Raw genomic sequence first — 15,196 nt, 5'->3', positions numbered from 1 at the left:
AATTAAACCTTTACAGTATTATACTATTTTTCAAATAGAATTAACAGCAGAACTGATTAGATATTTTCAACAGAATTATGTTCTGGAATTTCGCAATATAGAATACGAAATAAGCCACTTGAAACTTAATTAAAATATGCTTAAATTTATATTACATTATATTTAATTGTGAGCGTTTTCGATATCAACTATCTGGAGGCTTACACGTAAGTGATGGACGTGTGTATGTAGGATTGTGATCCCTAGGCTACAAAATGTACGTTATAGACGACCATGAGATACATGTAATACAGCACACGATATATCGGTGCGATAATCTTGACCATACGTAAGGTCAGTTTTTTATTGCTAACCATCTGTTTCATGTACTATAAAACCGTATTGTTGTTAGAATCAAATTACATTTAACTAGAATCATGTGTCGATATGTTCTACTCCTCGTCGTTTCTGTCATCGGAATTCAGGTAAACATTTTATTTTTATTTGCAACTCATTATAATTTTTATTATAACTTGTTCTTCATGTTTATTTTCTATTTCTTTTCTTTTTTTTTTAATAATTTTTTTTTGTCTTGTTTTGTTTTGTTTTTTTTTTTGGGGGGGATGGGGGGGGGGGGGGGGGGGGTCTTCTTATTTTTTTTATAAACGTCGTCAATTAATTAATTATGTGATCATGAACTTGTAATACTTAAATAAATAAAATATGTCCGCATTGGAATTTATTCACTAAAAACCAACATAATTAACAATTATAGTAATGTCAACCATCGAGTTGTGATGTTACACATCTTTTCTCTGTAATAATGCAGGGAAATGGGGGTGGGGGGGGGGGAGTTGCTATTTGTCCCGATAGCCGTATTAATGGTGCGTGGACTAATTGTCCGGCTACCGGCTATCAATAGTAGTAGTTTTTTTTTCTACTATCCGGAGAAAAAAAAATCTATGTTTTTTTTTTAATATTGTTATGTTTTATCTGTCTAGGTTTGAATAGTATTATGAATTTTCTCTAGGAAAGAAAAAACGATGATGTGTAAGTCCTCCTTTTTCGAACAATTTTGAAAGGCCTTTTATTGCTGAAAAAACTTTAAAAAATTTTACTACACGATAAAAAAGGCAGATCCCAAAGGAAACATCTAAAGCGAACCGACAATTTTATCGAAATTAAAACTAAGTATTTTTTATCTACAGATACAAATAAAAAAAATTTTGGTTTCTTTCGATGTAAAATTTGAAATATTATATCAACATTGTCACCACAGCAACAAAAAGCCCAGATTAACATTTGTGATTATACTTATATTTGTAAACTTGTGGAATATGTTTAAGTACAATATTTAGACAACTCCATTACATGGCCGTTTTTTTTTATTTTGTATCTTAAAAAAAAATACGGGGGAAAGTGATTATTAATTTGAAAAGTAATACGCTTCAGACAGTGGTCTTAGATATGTGTTGGGGAATTGCCTTCTTTAAAAACTTATAAACATCGTGGACATAACTATATTTTTGAAAGGCAGGAACAGGAAAGTGCATATGATTTTCTGTAAAATAAAATGTTTAAAGGCTACAACACCATATTAATATCTCATCTTCATCGGATTTTGGTAAATTATCACATCCTTGTTCATTAAGCGTCCGTTTTCTTTAGGATTCAACTGTTCTTGAGATGTTCCCTAGCAAAAATTCAGTTTTTGTCTGCAATTGATGTAAATAATATCCTCGATTTTTTTTCTGTTAAGTTCTGCAAAATTAGAATATTCAATAACAATAGTAAATACTAGCCACCCACGATCTAGATATGTAGTGATTGGGTTTCACACGGATCCTGCTGAAACCATTACACGCGCACACTCAGATCAGATATTACAAGACATGTATATTGCATTGGCCAGACAAATAGTTCTGGCATTTTTCCACCCGACTATACGGACTAATATCAACATGGTTTATGTTGTGATATCAAGATGTAAACTGGCTTTTCGAATCAAATTCTAATTTTTTATAAGGTATTCAGCATGTATGATTATACATTTGCTCATATTCCCATGAAAGGAAGTAGTTGTAAAAAAATCTAATTTCTATTTTTCGTCTTCCTTTTTAGGCTAGATCACCACCAATAAGTAAGTAAAGTTATATTAATAGAGATACACTCAATTTCATATTGGTATATATGTCATGTACAAATTGCGATTTTGTACATGTTATAACATGTACAGAAATATTGTACGTGTTATAACTTGTACAATGCATAAATACAAGATATAACATGTACAAACGTACCTCGTACTTGTTATAACATGTACAAACGTACCTCGTACTTGTTATAACATGTACAAAATATTACTTAAAAATGGTTTTAACTTGTACAAAATTTTAAAATAGATTTAAATAGTTTATACGTATTGACTGGGTATGAGTGGAACTATTGCCGTGAGGCGTAGCCGAGGGCAATAGTTGTATCCGAGGGGACAATAAACTTACTATTCCACGAATATCCAGTCAGTAAGTGTTTTATTATACCGAAATTGACAACAGACAATAAATGAAGGGGCTAAATCAACTAACCGCAATATAAAAAGCAGAAACACAACCATACTGTTTCTTGTTTACTTTATATATATTCTGAATGCTAAGGCTACGTCCCACACTGACGCCAACCCTATATACAATAGGTTAAACGCTCCCGCGGTATTCTCAACATTATCCAATCCCGTAGCTGTATTTGAAATTCCGCGAAATATAATGACGCTTGCGGTCAAATAGTTTCACCGATGTCCAATAGTTGGAAACTATTGACCGGTCAAATAGTTCAACGCTTGCAATTTGAAAAATAGTAGAAATATTGTGTACTTATTTTATATAGAAAATGATAACTGAGGTATAATAAAGCAGAATATACTTTGACCTGTAATGGTTTACTTTTTACAAATCATAATTTGGAGGGAGAGTTGTCATACCACATCTTCTTATATCTATTTGAAATTTATTGAATAATAAAGAACAATTATCAAAAGCTCAGAACGCACAATGATCACAAAGTTTCAGAAATGTTTTATTGCTTCACGGCTTATGCATGCATAATGCATTTTCAGATAAATGGTTCATCTGATATTTTTAAGAACAATGCTTTAAAACTTTGAATTATACCTCTCCCACTTTTTAGCTCACCTGGCCTAAAAGGCCTATTGAGCTTTTCTCATCACTTGGCGTCCGTCGTCGTCCGTCGTCGTTAACTTTTACAAAATTCTTCTCCTCTGAAACTACTAAGCCAAATTTAACCAAACTTGGTCACAATCATTATTGAGGTATCTAGTTAAAAAAATGTGTTCGACGACCTCGTTTGCCAACCAACATGGCCGCCATGGCTAAAAATAGAACATATGGGTAAAATGCAGTTTTTGGCTTATATCTCTGACACTAAAGCATTTAGAGTAAATCTGATTGGATAAAAAATGTTCACCAGGTTGAGATCTCTCTGCCCTAAAATGTTCAGACGAATCAGACAACCTGTTGTTGGGTTTCTGTCCCTCAATTAGTAATTTTAAGGAAATTTTGCAGTTTTTGGTTATTATCTTGAATATTATTATAGATAGAGATAAATTGTAAACAGCAATAATGTTCAGCAAAGTAAGATCTACAAATAAGTCAACATGACCAAAATTGTTAATTGACCCCTTAAGGAGTTATTGCCCTTTAAAGTCAATGTTTAACAATTTTTCGTAAATTTTTGTAATCTTTTACAAAACTCTTCTCCTCTAAAACTACTTAGACAAATTTAACCAAACTTGGCCACAATCATCATTAGGGTATCTAGTTTTAAAATGTGTTCGATTACCCCGCCTGCCAACCAACATGGCCGACATGGCTAAAAATAGAACAAAGCGTAAAATGCAGTTTTTGGCTTATAGTTATATCTCTGAAACTAAAGCATTTAGAGCAAATCTGACAAATAGGTAAAAATGTTGATCAGGTTGAGATCTATCTGCCCTTTAATTTTCAGACAAATCAGACAACCCGTTGTTGGGTTGCTGCCCCTGAATTAGTAATTTTAAGGAAATTTTGCAGTTTTTGGTTTTTATCTTGAATATCATTATAAATAGAGATAAACTGTAAACAGCAATAATGTTCAGAAAAATAAGATCTACAAATAAGTCAACATGACCAAAATTGTCAATTGACCTCTCCAGGAGTTATTGCCCTTTAAAGTCAATTTTTAACAATTTTTCGTAAATTTTTGTAATCTTTTACAAAAATCTTCTCCTCTGAAACAACTGAGACAAATTTAACCAAACTTGGCCACAATCATCATAAGGGTATTTAGTTTAAAAACTGTGTCCGATTACCCCGCCTGCCAACCAACATGGCTAAAAATAGAACATATGGGTAAAATGCAGTTTTTGGCTTATATCTCTGAAACTAAAGCAAAAGTATAATGGTTGCATTATTTTAGCATCAATTGTTAACAAAAATATCAGGGAGCGACACAGGCTCCTTGGAGCCTCTAGTTAAAACATGCAAAAGTTAGGTCTCCTATCGTACTCTATAAAAGCCAGAGAAAGAACATGGTTTTCTTTAGACAGCACTTAATTATGAATAACTTTGAAATTATTGAATCTGCATATATTCTTATCTAATTAGCCGACTTTCCTGTGTACGTCTAGAAATATACATATTATATTAATCTTGCAGTTTATGACCTGAATGAATATTTTTCTAATTTATCCATGTTTTATTTTTAAAACGCAATACTATAAAAATAAAACAAAACAAAAAGACGTATAGAGAACACACAAAACACAACAGTATCCACATAAAGGTCAACTCTATTCAAATACTATTATACATTTTATATATTTGCATTAAATCAATATGCTTTTCAGCACTTGGTGCAGTTGAAGTCATTTTGATACAAAATTGAAAATTTTACATGTTTTTGTCAAATTTTGCATTGAAGAATGTTGCTTATCAAAATGAATTATTTTGCGTCCTAACGGCTAACGACAATACGTACATATCTTTTTTTCCTACATATATTTGGTTTGGGACGATGTGCATATATAGTTTTTGGGTAAATATTCAAAATCTGTCAAAATTGTTGTTTTGGGGTTTCTTCGGGCGTTTAAAATAAAGTGAGCTGTTTAGATGTAGCCATATCATTGTTAAAACCTTCTACTACACACATCAGTGTCACATTGCGAATCGAAATGAAAATGGCCCTGCTGTGAAACGAATTTCAGGGAAATTGGACCTACTCTTTACTCTTTAATCTTTGGACAACAGGGTTGTACACTAATTTAAAAAAAAATAATAATACATTTTGTAAAATATAAATCAGAAAGAATGTTTGGTCTATTTTGTTATTTATTATTTAACTTTCTTGAAAAACTAAATACAAACCGATATTGAGCTTGATTTTATGAATTTCCCGCGAATTTCTGTGTGTCAGTTCGGAAGAGGAAAACTGTGGTGTGTGATATTACATTGAATTATCTTTGAAGCTCATTTGGTATTGTATTTAAAAATGATATCTATCGTATAAAGAGGCGCATTTATAAAATTACTTTAACAAAAACAATAATAAAAAGATGCCGAGGTGAGGCAAACTTTTTTAAACAATAGGCAATCTATTGATTCAATATTTGCTGTTTAAGAAAACCTTCAGAATTTACTACAATGTTCTCGGATATCAAGAATATCTCACTGTCAATTTCAATGATGAAGTATTTCTGGATCACAAATGCACTTGAATTACAGTATACGTAAAAAGGATAGAAAATATTTCTGATCCTCTTTCGCTTGGGTTCAATGATTATGCTGTGACTTGTAACATTAATGGGTATTGTCACACAAAGTATAAAAAGATAAGGAGGTTTAGCCTTGCATGATTTATAACAAACCTTTCTAAAATTGTCTGTTAATAAATTTTGAAATTATAAAGAAACTAAGGTTTCAACTTCCTCAGGCATAGTTGACCTTAGATGAATTTGGCTATTTGTTTTAGGTATTTTTGTTATATAGCTCTTCAACGGTTTCTGTACTTATACATCCTCGGATTTCAAATGTTTGGCTTTGAGCGTTCCTGATGAAGGTAAATCCAGAAAAGCTCTTCGGACGCATGAAATTATTAAACGTGTTGTTTTCAGTTTTTTATATAACTATATTTTATCCAACTTCATACTAAGTAGAACTTTAAATGTATAAAAGGAATACGATTAACACAAAAAGTACAAATTGCTTTAGCATTGTAACCAAATATATGGTTTATCATTACAGCCCATTGTTCCGGTGTGGTGTGCAATAGGTACTGTGAATATGGATTTCAAATTGGTTCCGATGGATGTGAGATATGTGAATGCAACAAACCACGTAAGTTTATACAAGCAGCTGAATTATTTCATATTCAAATTAAGTGTTTTGAAATTAATGAAAGCAGTAACTAAAAAATCGTTTTAATTGTCACTATTCGCAGGATCAAATACTATAAAAACTTTTCAAATAGAAAAGCTGTATCAATAATAAAACTAAGAAGGTATGCTAATATATTACAGCCTATTGTTCGGATGCGATGTGTTATATGAACTGTAAACATGGGTTTCAAATTGGTGTTAGGTTTTGCGTCTATTTCACTGAACTAGTATACATCTGATGAGTTAAGCCTCTTTCAACTGATTTTTATAGTTCGTTCTTATGTTGTACTGTTACACCACTGTCCCAGGTTAGGGGAGGGTTGGGATCCCGCTAACATGTTTAACCCCGCCACATTCTGTATATGTGCCTGTCCCAAATAAGGAGCCTGTAATTCAGTAGTTGTCGTTTGTTTATGTGTTACATATTTGTTTTTCGTTCATTTTTTGTACATAAATTAGGCCGTTAGTTTTCTCGTTTGAATTGTTTTACATTGTCATTTTGGGGCCTTTTATAGCTGACTGTGCGGTATGGGCTTTGCTCATTGTTGAAGGCCGTACGGTGACCTATAGTTGTTAAGTTTTGTGTCATTTGGTCTCTTGTGGGGAGTTATCTTATTGGCAATCATACCACATCTTCTTTTTTATAATTATTGTTCAGGAGCCAGATGAAGCCCGCCTCCGGGTGTGGGATTTTCTCGCTGCGTTTAAGACCTATTTGTGGCCTTGTGCTGTTTTCTGTTCTGTGGTCGGTTTTGTTGTATCGTTGGCACATTCCCCTTTTGTCACTACCAAAGTATTGTTACTGAGCTGATAATACCCTCAAGGACTGATATTCCACCAGCTGCGGTATCGATTCGGTGCTGTAAAAATGATAAAAACACTTAATAAATCTCATGCATCTAAACCGCTTTTCTGGATTTACCTTCTTCATGATCTTTAAAGTAGCCAACTCATTTCATATTTTAAATGATAATTAATAAAATCTCATTAAGAATACCTTCGAATTGAATATGCTTGAATAATTGATATGCTTTAATATAAAAAAAAATGCTTGGTTATTACAGCCCATTGTTCCGATGCGATGTGTTACATGAACTGTGAAAATGGGTTTCAAATTGGTGCTGATGGATGCGAGATATGTAAATGCAACCAGCCATGTAAGCCATACAATCCGCTAAATTATTTCATATTCAATATAAGTGTTTTGTAGGTTTAAATGTAGTAACTGAATTTGAACTTCAATTGAAAAGATTCGCATGATAAAATGAAATGTAAAGTAATTTTCAAATTGCAAAATTGAATCAATAATCACGTTGTTACTCAATCTGATTAAAACGCAGTCCATCTGTCTACGCTTAGCTTACTACAACTGAAAACGATCTATTCCATTTTCTGTTTAAACGACCTTTCGGGATCCTCAGGATTTTTGTTATTCATACATACTTTCAAAAGTTTTAAGGCAGAGATGTCATTAGTTGATGTAAAATTTATCAGAACAGAAAGTAGGAAGAAGTGTTGTTAAATACTCGTAAGCGAAGTTTGGAAACATGATCTATATTTAATAAAGTTGGACGTACTATATGAAATTCAGAAGTTATGCTTTAATATTACAGCATATTGTTCAAATGCGATGTGTTATATGAACTGTGAACATGGCTTTGAAATTGGTGATGATGGCTGCGAGATATGTAAATGCAACAAGCCTCGTAAGTCTATACTTTTAGCTAAATAAACTCATCATAGACACCTAAATTATTTCATATTCTACATAATTATTTTTGGTTTTGTTTAGAATAATAAACTCAAACTTAATTTTTAATTAACTTCATCAGCATGATAGAACGAAGCTTTTCTACCTGAACTACTAAAAAACTGTCAAATACCGTTTCATCTTGGCTTCCAACAAGTGTTCTACAACTTATTTTTTAGTCCTTTTCATTTGTTTAAATAACATACACTTTGGTGTAAATTCAAATGAAAATAATATGGAACTCATTATTTATGGAATGTTAAAAACTCGTTAATGTTCAGATAAATTTACATGCTTTGAAAAATATATTCAGTTACGTTGAGAGTATTTCACATATTCAACATAAGTTGTTTGTTTTGTGTTAAGTATGTTGAGCATGTGGAGCAGGATCTGCTTACCCTTCCGGAACACATGAGATCACCAACAGTTTTTGGTGGGTTTCGTGTTGCTTAGTCTTAAGTTTTCTATGTTGTGTCATCTGTACTATTATTTGTCTGTTTGTCTTTTTATTTTTGGCCATGGCGTTGTCAGTTTGTTTTCGATCTATGAGTTTGACTATCCCTCTGGTATCTTTCGTCCCTTTTTTTTTACCTCAAATTTCGTTTTTAGTTGACATTATCTGCATGATAGATTGAAGATTGTCTACCTAATCTTACCAAACAACTGCAAAATATCGTTTCATCTCGGCTTCCTCTGAGTGATTTCCGAATTATCTTAAAGTTTTATGCTGGTTATATTTTGGTAATTCCAAGACAGTTCATAAAGAACTTATTAAAGTTGGTATAAAACCATATGAAGAAATAGAATTAATGATTTCTTATTTCCTCTTTGGATGTAAAAGACAAATAACCTCCTGTTAGTTATTCTTTCCGTTACTCTCTTATTACTCTCGACTCTCAATACTACACTTCAAAACAATCTAATCAAAGTCGAGTTCTCCTCTTTAATCAAAATGTCCATCAGATTTAAGATCTATATACAAATGTTTTTGTTTTTAAACTTATATTCATATTAACATCTGTATTGCATGAGCTCTAGCCAGTCATTGATAAAAAAAACAGTTCTCTCACAGTCATTGAAATATAAGAGGGGATGATACTGACAAAAAGGGATACCTTAAAAGAAAAAGGTTAAAAATGATATGGAATTGTAACAAAAATCAGAAATATATGCTTTTATATTATAGCCCACTGCTCCGATGTGATGTGCACTATGTACTGTGAACACGGTTTTAAAGTTGGTGCTGATGGATGTGAGATATGTGAATGCAACCAGCCACGTAAGTCTATTCAATCAGCTACATTATTTAAATTCAACATAAACGTTTTGTTTATTGTTTGATACAGTGAACGTACACCTATCGTTGCGTGTAGAGATGCTCATGATCAAATAAACTGTAATTATTGTTTCAAACGGAAAAGCTGTTTTACTTATTACGATTTTACTTTATCAAACTCAGGAATTATTTTTTAAAATAACAGCCCATTGTTCCGATGCGATGTGTTAGATGAACTGTGAAAATGGGTTTCAAATTGGTGCTGATGGATGCGAGATATGTAAATGCAACCAGCCATGTAAGTCATACAATCAGCTAAATTATTTCATAAATTATTTCATATTCAATATAAGTGTTTTGTAGGTTTAAATGTAGTAACTGAATTTGAACTTTAATTAATTCGCATGATAAAATGAAATGTAAAGTAATATTCAAATGGAAAAATTGTATCAATAATCACGGTGTTGCTCAATCTGATTACAACGCAGCTACTGTCCACGCTTTGCTTACTAGAACTGAAAACGCTTCTTTCTACTTTCTGTTTAAACGACCTTTCGGGATCCTCAGGTTTTTTTCTGAATTATACACACCTTCAAACATTTGAAGGCAGACATGTCATTGGTTGATATAAAATTTATCAGAACAGAAAGTAGGACGGAGTGTTGTTAGATACTTGTAAGCGAAGCTTGGAAACATGATCTGTATTTCATAAAGTTGGGTGTTACTATATCAAATTCAGAAGTTATGCTTTATAATTACAGCCCACTGTGCTGATGCGATGTGTTATATGAACTGTGAACATAGGTTTGAAATTGGTGCTGATGGGTGCCAGATATGTCAATGCAAAAAACCAAGTAAGTCTTTACAATCAGCTTAAATATTTCATAAGATACATTTATATGCTTTCTGAAGTACTTTAAATTCCGTTGACATTTATGACTTTTCTATCCTACATACAAATTTATCCACATAATCTAATTGAACAGAAGTTTTCTCATTTACTGAAATGGTACCGACATTTGTTGCAACTAATAAATTGATATGTATCTATATAAGCATTGTATGAGCACGGAAAAACGAAAATTCAAGCAGTACTTACGAATTGCTATAGCCACAACAGATGAGAATTTAGAGCAGAACAAAAATGGATATTATGTTACATGCAAACGGTACACTTATAAAAATGCATTGTAAACTATCAAAAATAGACCATTCGCAAAAGGTTCCAGCGCAACTTCTGTCTCACTTACAACTGCATGCTGCTGTCGGTGAAAACAATATATGTTAACTGCCAGAAAAAAAAGGTTGAAGAAAATTTAAACGATTATATATGTTTCGATATTACAGCTCACTGTTCCGATGCCATGTGTGAAATGTACTGTGAAAATGGGTTTGAAATTGGTGCTGATGGATGCGAAATATGTAAATGCAACAAGCCACGTAAGTCAATACAATCAGCTCTATTATTTCTTATCATACATAAGTGTTTTGGTTTTTGTTAAGTGTGGTAAACTCAAACTTCTTTTTTATTTGACATCATTGTATGTCGCTTTTGACCTAATCTAACAACAATTTAACTGTCAAATATCGTTCCATCTCGGCTTCTACTAAGTGTTCTTCGACTAAGCTGTATGTCTTTGTGACTGATTCCAAGACCACGAATAAGTCCTATCGTTACGTGTAGAGATGCTCATGATTAAATGAACTGTAATTATGTTTTCAAATGGAAAAGCTGTGCTATTTATTACGATGTTACTATATCAAACTCAGAAGTTATGCTTTATAATTACAGCCCATTGTTCCGATGCAATGTGTTTTATGAATTGTGAACATGGGTTTGAAATTGGTGCTGATGGATGCGAGATATGTAAATGCAACAAGCCACGTAAGTCTATACAATCAGCTTAAATATTTCATAAGATGCATTTATATGCTTTTAAAAGTACTTTAAATTCCGTTGACATTTATGTTTTTCTTATCCTACATACAAATGTATCCACATAATCTAATTGAATAGTTTTCTCATTTACTGAAATGGTAGCGACACTTGTTGCATCTAATAAATTGATATGTATCTATATAAGCATTGTATGAGCATGGAAAATCAAAAATTGAAGCAGTACTTACGAATTGCTTTAGCCATAAAAGATGAGAATTCAGAGCAGAACAAAAATAGATATTATGTTCCATGCAAACGGTACACTTCTAAAAATGCATTGTAAACTGTCAAAAATAGACTATTCGTAAAGGGTTCGAGGTCAACTTCTGCCTCACTTACAACTGCATAATGCTGTCAATGTCAAAGTGCAATGTAATCTGTCAGAAATAAAGTGGTCGCAAAAGGTTCCAGGGAACCTTCTTTCTCACTGAAAACTGCATGCTGCTGTCGGTGAAAACAAGATATTTTAACTGCCAGAAATAACAAAAAGGTTTAAGACAACTCAAACGATTATATATGTTTTAATATTACAGCTCACTGTTCCGATGCAATGTGTGAAATGTACTGTGAAAATGGGTTTGAAATTGGTGCTGATGGATGCGAAATATGTAAATGCAACAAGCCACGTAAGTCTATACAATCAGCTTGATTATTTCTTATCATACATAAGTGTTTTGGTTTTGTTAAGTGTGGTAAACTCAAACTTCGTTTTTAATTGACATCATGGTATGACGTTTTCGACCTAGTCTAACAACAATTCAACTGTCAAATACCGTTCAATCTCGGCTTCTACTAAGTGTTCTTCGACTAAACTGTGTGTGTGTTTTTTTTTTTACTAATTCCAAGACCACGGATTAATAACTCATTAATTTTTGTATAAAATCATAGGAAAACTTAGAAAAAAAATTGAAAACAACACGTTTAATAATTTCATGCGTCCGAAGCGCTTTTCTGGATTTTCCTTCATGAGGAACGCTCAAAGCCAATCATTTGAAATCTGAGGATGTATAAGTACCGAAACAGTTAAAGAACTATATGACAAAAATACATAAAAAAATTCATCTAAGGTCAACTTTACCTGAGGGAGAATTATTTAGTGTTTTACCTCTTTGGATGTTATAAACAAAAAGCCTGTTATAAATCGTCATTTCAGTGCCGTTAAGTTATATTTTCGACTCTTCATACTACAATTCAACACAATCTTATCAAACTCTCTCAAACTCAAGTTCTCTTCTTTACATGTCTAGTTTACTGGTCCCGACAATAAAAGTTAATGATCCCTAGACAAAAAGGAATATATTAAATGCAAAAAGTACTAATTGATGTAGCGTTGTAAAAAACACTGAAATATATGCTTTAATATTACAGCCCATTGTTCCGGTGTGGTTTGCAATAAATACTGTAAATATGGATTCAAAGTTGGTGCTGATGGATGTGAGAAATGTAAATGCAATAAAAGACGTAAGTTTTTTACTAAAAGTTAAAGTGTTAGAAACTGTTTACCCTTTTATAGCACCTGTTTTCCTCCTCAGTATTAGGATTGGATCAGTCTTGTTCTTTATTTTTCTGTGTAGTGTTTTGTGGACTGTCGTTAGTCTTTAAACGGCCAACGATAATATAGAACGTTAAGAATTTCCTCATGTTTGGTCAATATATATTTATATACATGTAGTTTGTGCTGTATTTAGACCCCTATACTAAGAAATTTGTTTTGCATGCACACGTATAAAAATTGCGGTCTTTATCTAACGCGATCATAGGTTTGGCTTTTTTATTCAAGTTAGACTTGTTTATATATATGTATATATCCATATATCTGGCCTTTGTTAGTCTTGATGTTTTTTAAAATGTTGGTTCATTTCTATTATTCGGAGTTAAGTGTGATGTCCAATTTTGCTGAACTACTTTACACTATTGTTAAGGGGCTAGCTGAAACCCGCCTCAGGGTTCGGGATTTTCTCGCTGTGTTTAAGACCCATTGGTGGCCTTCGGCTGTTTTCTACTCTTTGGTCGGGTTGTCTCTTTAACACATTCCCCGTTTTCATTCTCATTTTTATATAAATATAGATTCTACCGCTGCGGCGAGTTTGATACGATATTTCTCCACCCGAGACAGATAAATTTTCAAATTTAAAACGCAAGGCTGGCCGAGCGTTTAAATATTTAAAATTACTCGAGACAGTTAAATTTTTAAATCATTTTAGATTTAAAAGTATAAATCGGCTAAGAATTAGAAAAATATATAATGACTTTTTCTTTTGTTGCGAAATATATTTAGGTTTGAATGAAATAATCATAGATTGCGTACTTCGGGTTTTTCGTCTGTTAATTATTTAAATTGAGTTATGGTCTATAAAACATATGACTTTTTTTATCTAGGGTATATATAGATAGACAATAAAAAAAAGAGGCACACTCACAACTTTGAAATAAATTAAAATTAATTCTTTTGATTATAATGATTATATTACACAAGATATGTTAGAAGTAAAAGTAAATAAGAAAGAGCCTTTCAATTTATGTTTGCATGTCACATGCACTGAAATTGATTTGCCATCTATAGTTGACGTTAATCAAATGGTTTGTTCGTAAGTTTTCTCGAAATTGTTTTTGCCATATGTATTTCCTCTATGCATCTTACCCTTCTATTCCCAATCAACGTATATTTATGTATTTTAATATTTTGATGATATCTTCTCTACTCCAACCTTCTGTTTCAGCTCGAGTTGTCTAATGCTCCAGACGAAGATAAATAAGATGTACAGCAACTGCCAACGTATACTTTTACAAATAAATCTTAATTTACTGTTTACATTCCTACTATAATGAGTTTTGTATCTTTTTCCATGGTCAACCATTCCTGTGACAATTCATTGTATATCACACACACACTTGGTAAGTTAATAAATTATATTCTATGCAAATTTTAGTTTTAACATAGCAAAACACGAACATTCATATATGAACGAGACAAAATGATACAGCTTGAGATAGGGTGCAACAAAATAGTTTTCTGGTCTCGAAGAAACCTCCTGTCTAGTGAAAATAATTAAACTAGAGATTAATCAATACAACATGATTCGATCATTTATGGGTTGACGCTAAAAAACTGCATACATTGTTCAAATATTCACAAAAATCACGAGTAAGATGGATAGAATTGTGGTGTTGCATATTCACTGGCATCATGCGGGGACAGCAAATGTTGTCGCTTCGAACGGGTCTAGTATATCACTTTGGACCAAATCAATATCCGCCCCCTTGTCACACATGAAATACCGTCCCCATACTTTACAACCAATTTTCATAGAAAACTATAAAATTATAAAATTTTAGGTGAAACATTTTTTTTCCTTGCAATGTGCTATTTTTAATGAATAGTTGCACAACCTATGTTAGGCAACATTACTTAACTTTAGCTCAAACAGTCAGAAATCGAATGCAAGCTTTAACTTTGTAGAATATCATGATGCATTGCATGAGTATTCTATTATTTACTGTACAGATAAGATTAGGCAAACTTGGTCCTGAAAATACCTCTTGTATCTGTGCATTCAGTGCAATACTATTAGTTCACTAAATAGAAATAAGAAGATGTGGTATGAGTGCCAATGAGACAACTCTCCATCCAAGTCTCAACGTGTAAAAAGTAAACAATGATAGGTCAAAGTACGGCCTTGGCTCACACCGAACAGCCAGATATAAAGGGCCCCAAAATTACTAGTGTAAAACAATTCAAACAGGAAAACTACGGTCTAATCTATTTAAAAAACGAGAAATAAGAAACACATATAAACCACACCAACAAACGACAACCACTGAACA

At 32.4% G+C, this 15,196-nt stretch overlaps 1 protein-coding gene across 5 annotated transcripts; it reads left to right on the top strand.

The window, feature by feature from the left end:
* Positions 1-377: 377 nt before the first annotated feature.
* On the top strand, positions 378-14,197 carry LOC127711840 (antistasin-like). 5 transcript variants are annotated; one of them, XM_052218000.1, is made up of 12 exons: positions 378-464; positions 2,101-2,119; positions 6,273-6,365; positions 7,471-7,563; positions 8,020-8,112; positions 9,343-9,435; positions 10,194-10,286; positions 10,780-10,872; positions 11,225-11,317; positions 11,905-11,997; positions 12,740-12,832; positions 14,092-14,197. In XM_052218000.1, exons 1-12 carry the CDS (start codon positions 417-419, stop codon positions 14,103-14,105), a joined length of 918 nt encoding a protein of 305 aa, XP_052073960.1. In that variant the 5' UTR covers positions 378-416; the 3' UTR covers positions 14,106-14,197. The 5 variants fall into 5 exon arrangements, with proteins under 5 accessions (XP_052073960.1, XP_052073961.1, XP_052073962.1 ...); XM_052218001.1 differs by lacking the exon at positions 11,225-11,317; XM_052218002.1 differs by lacking the exon at positions 11,905-11,997.
* Positions 14,198-15,196: the final 999 nt, after the last annotated feature.

This window comes from Mytilus californianus, unplaced genomic scaffold (genome assembly GCF_021869535.1).
Source record: "Mytilus californianus isolate M0D057914Y unplaced genomic scaffold, xbMytCali1.0.p SCAF_8, whole genome shotgun sequence".
NCBI classification, from domain to species: Eukaryota; Metazoa; Mollusca; class Bivalvia; order Mytilida; family Mytilidae; genus Mytilus; species Mytilus californianus.
This window is presented reverse-complemented; position numbering and strand designations above follow the sequence as displayed.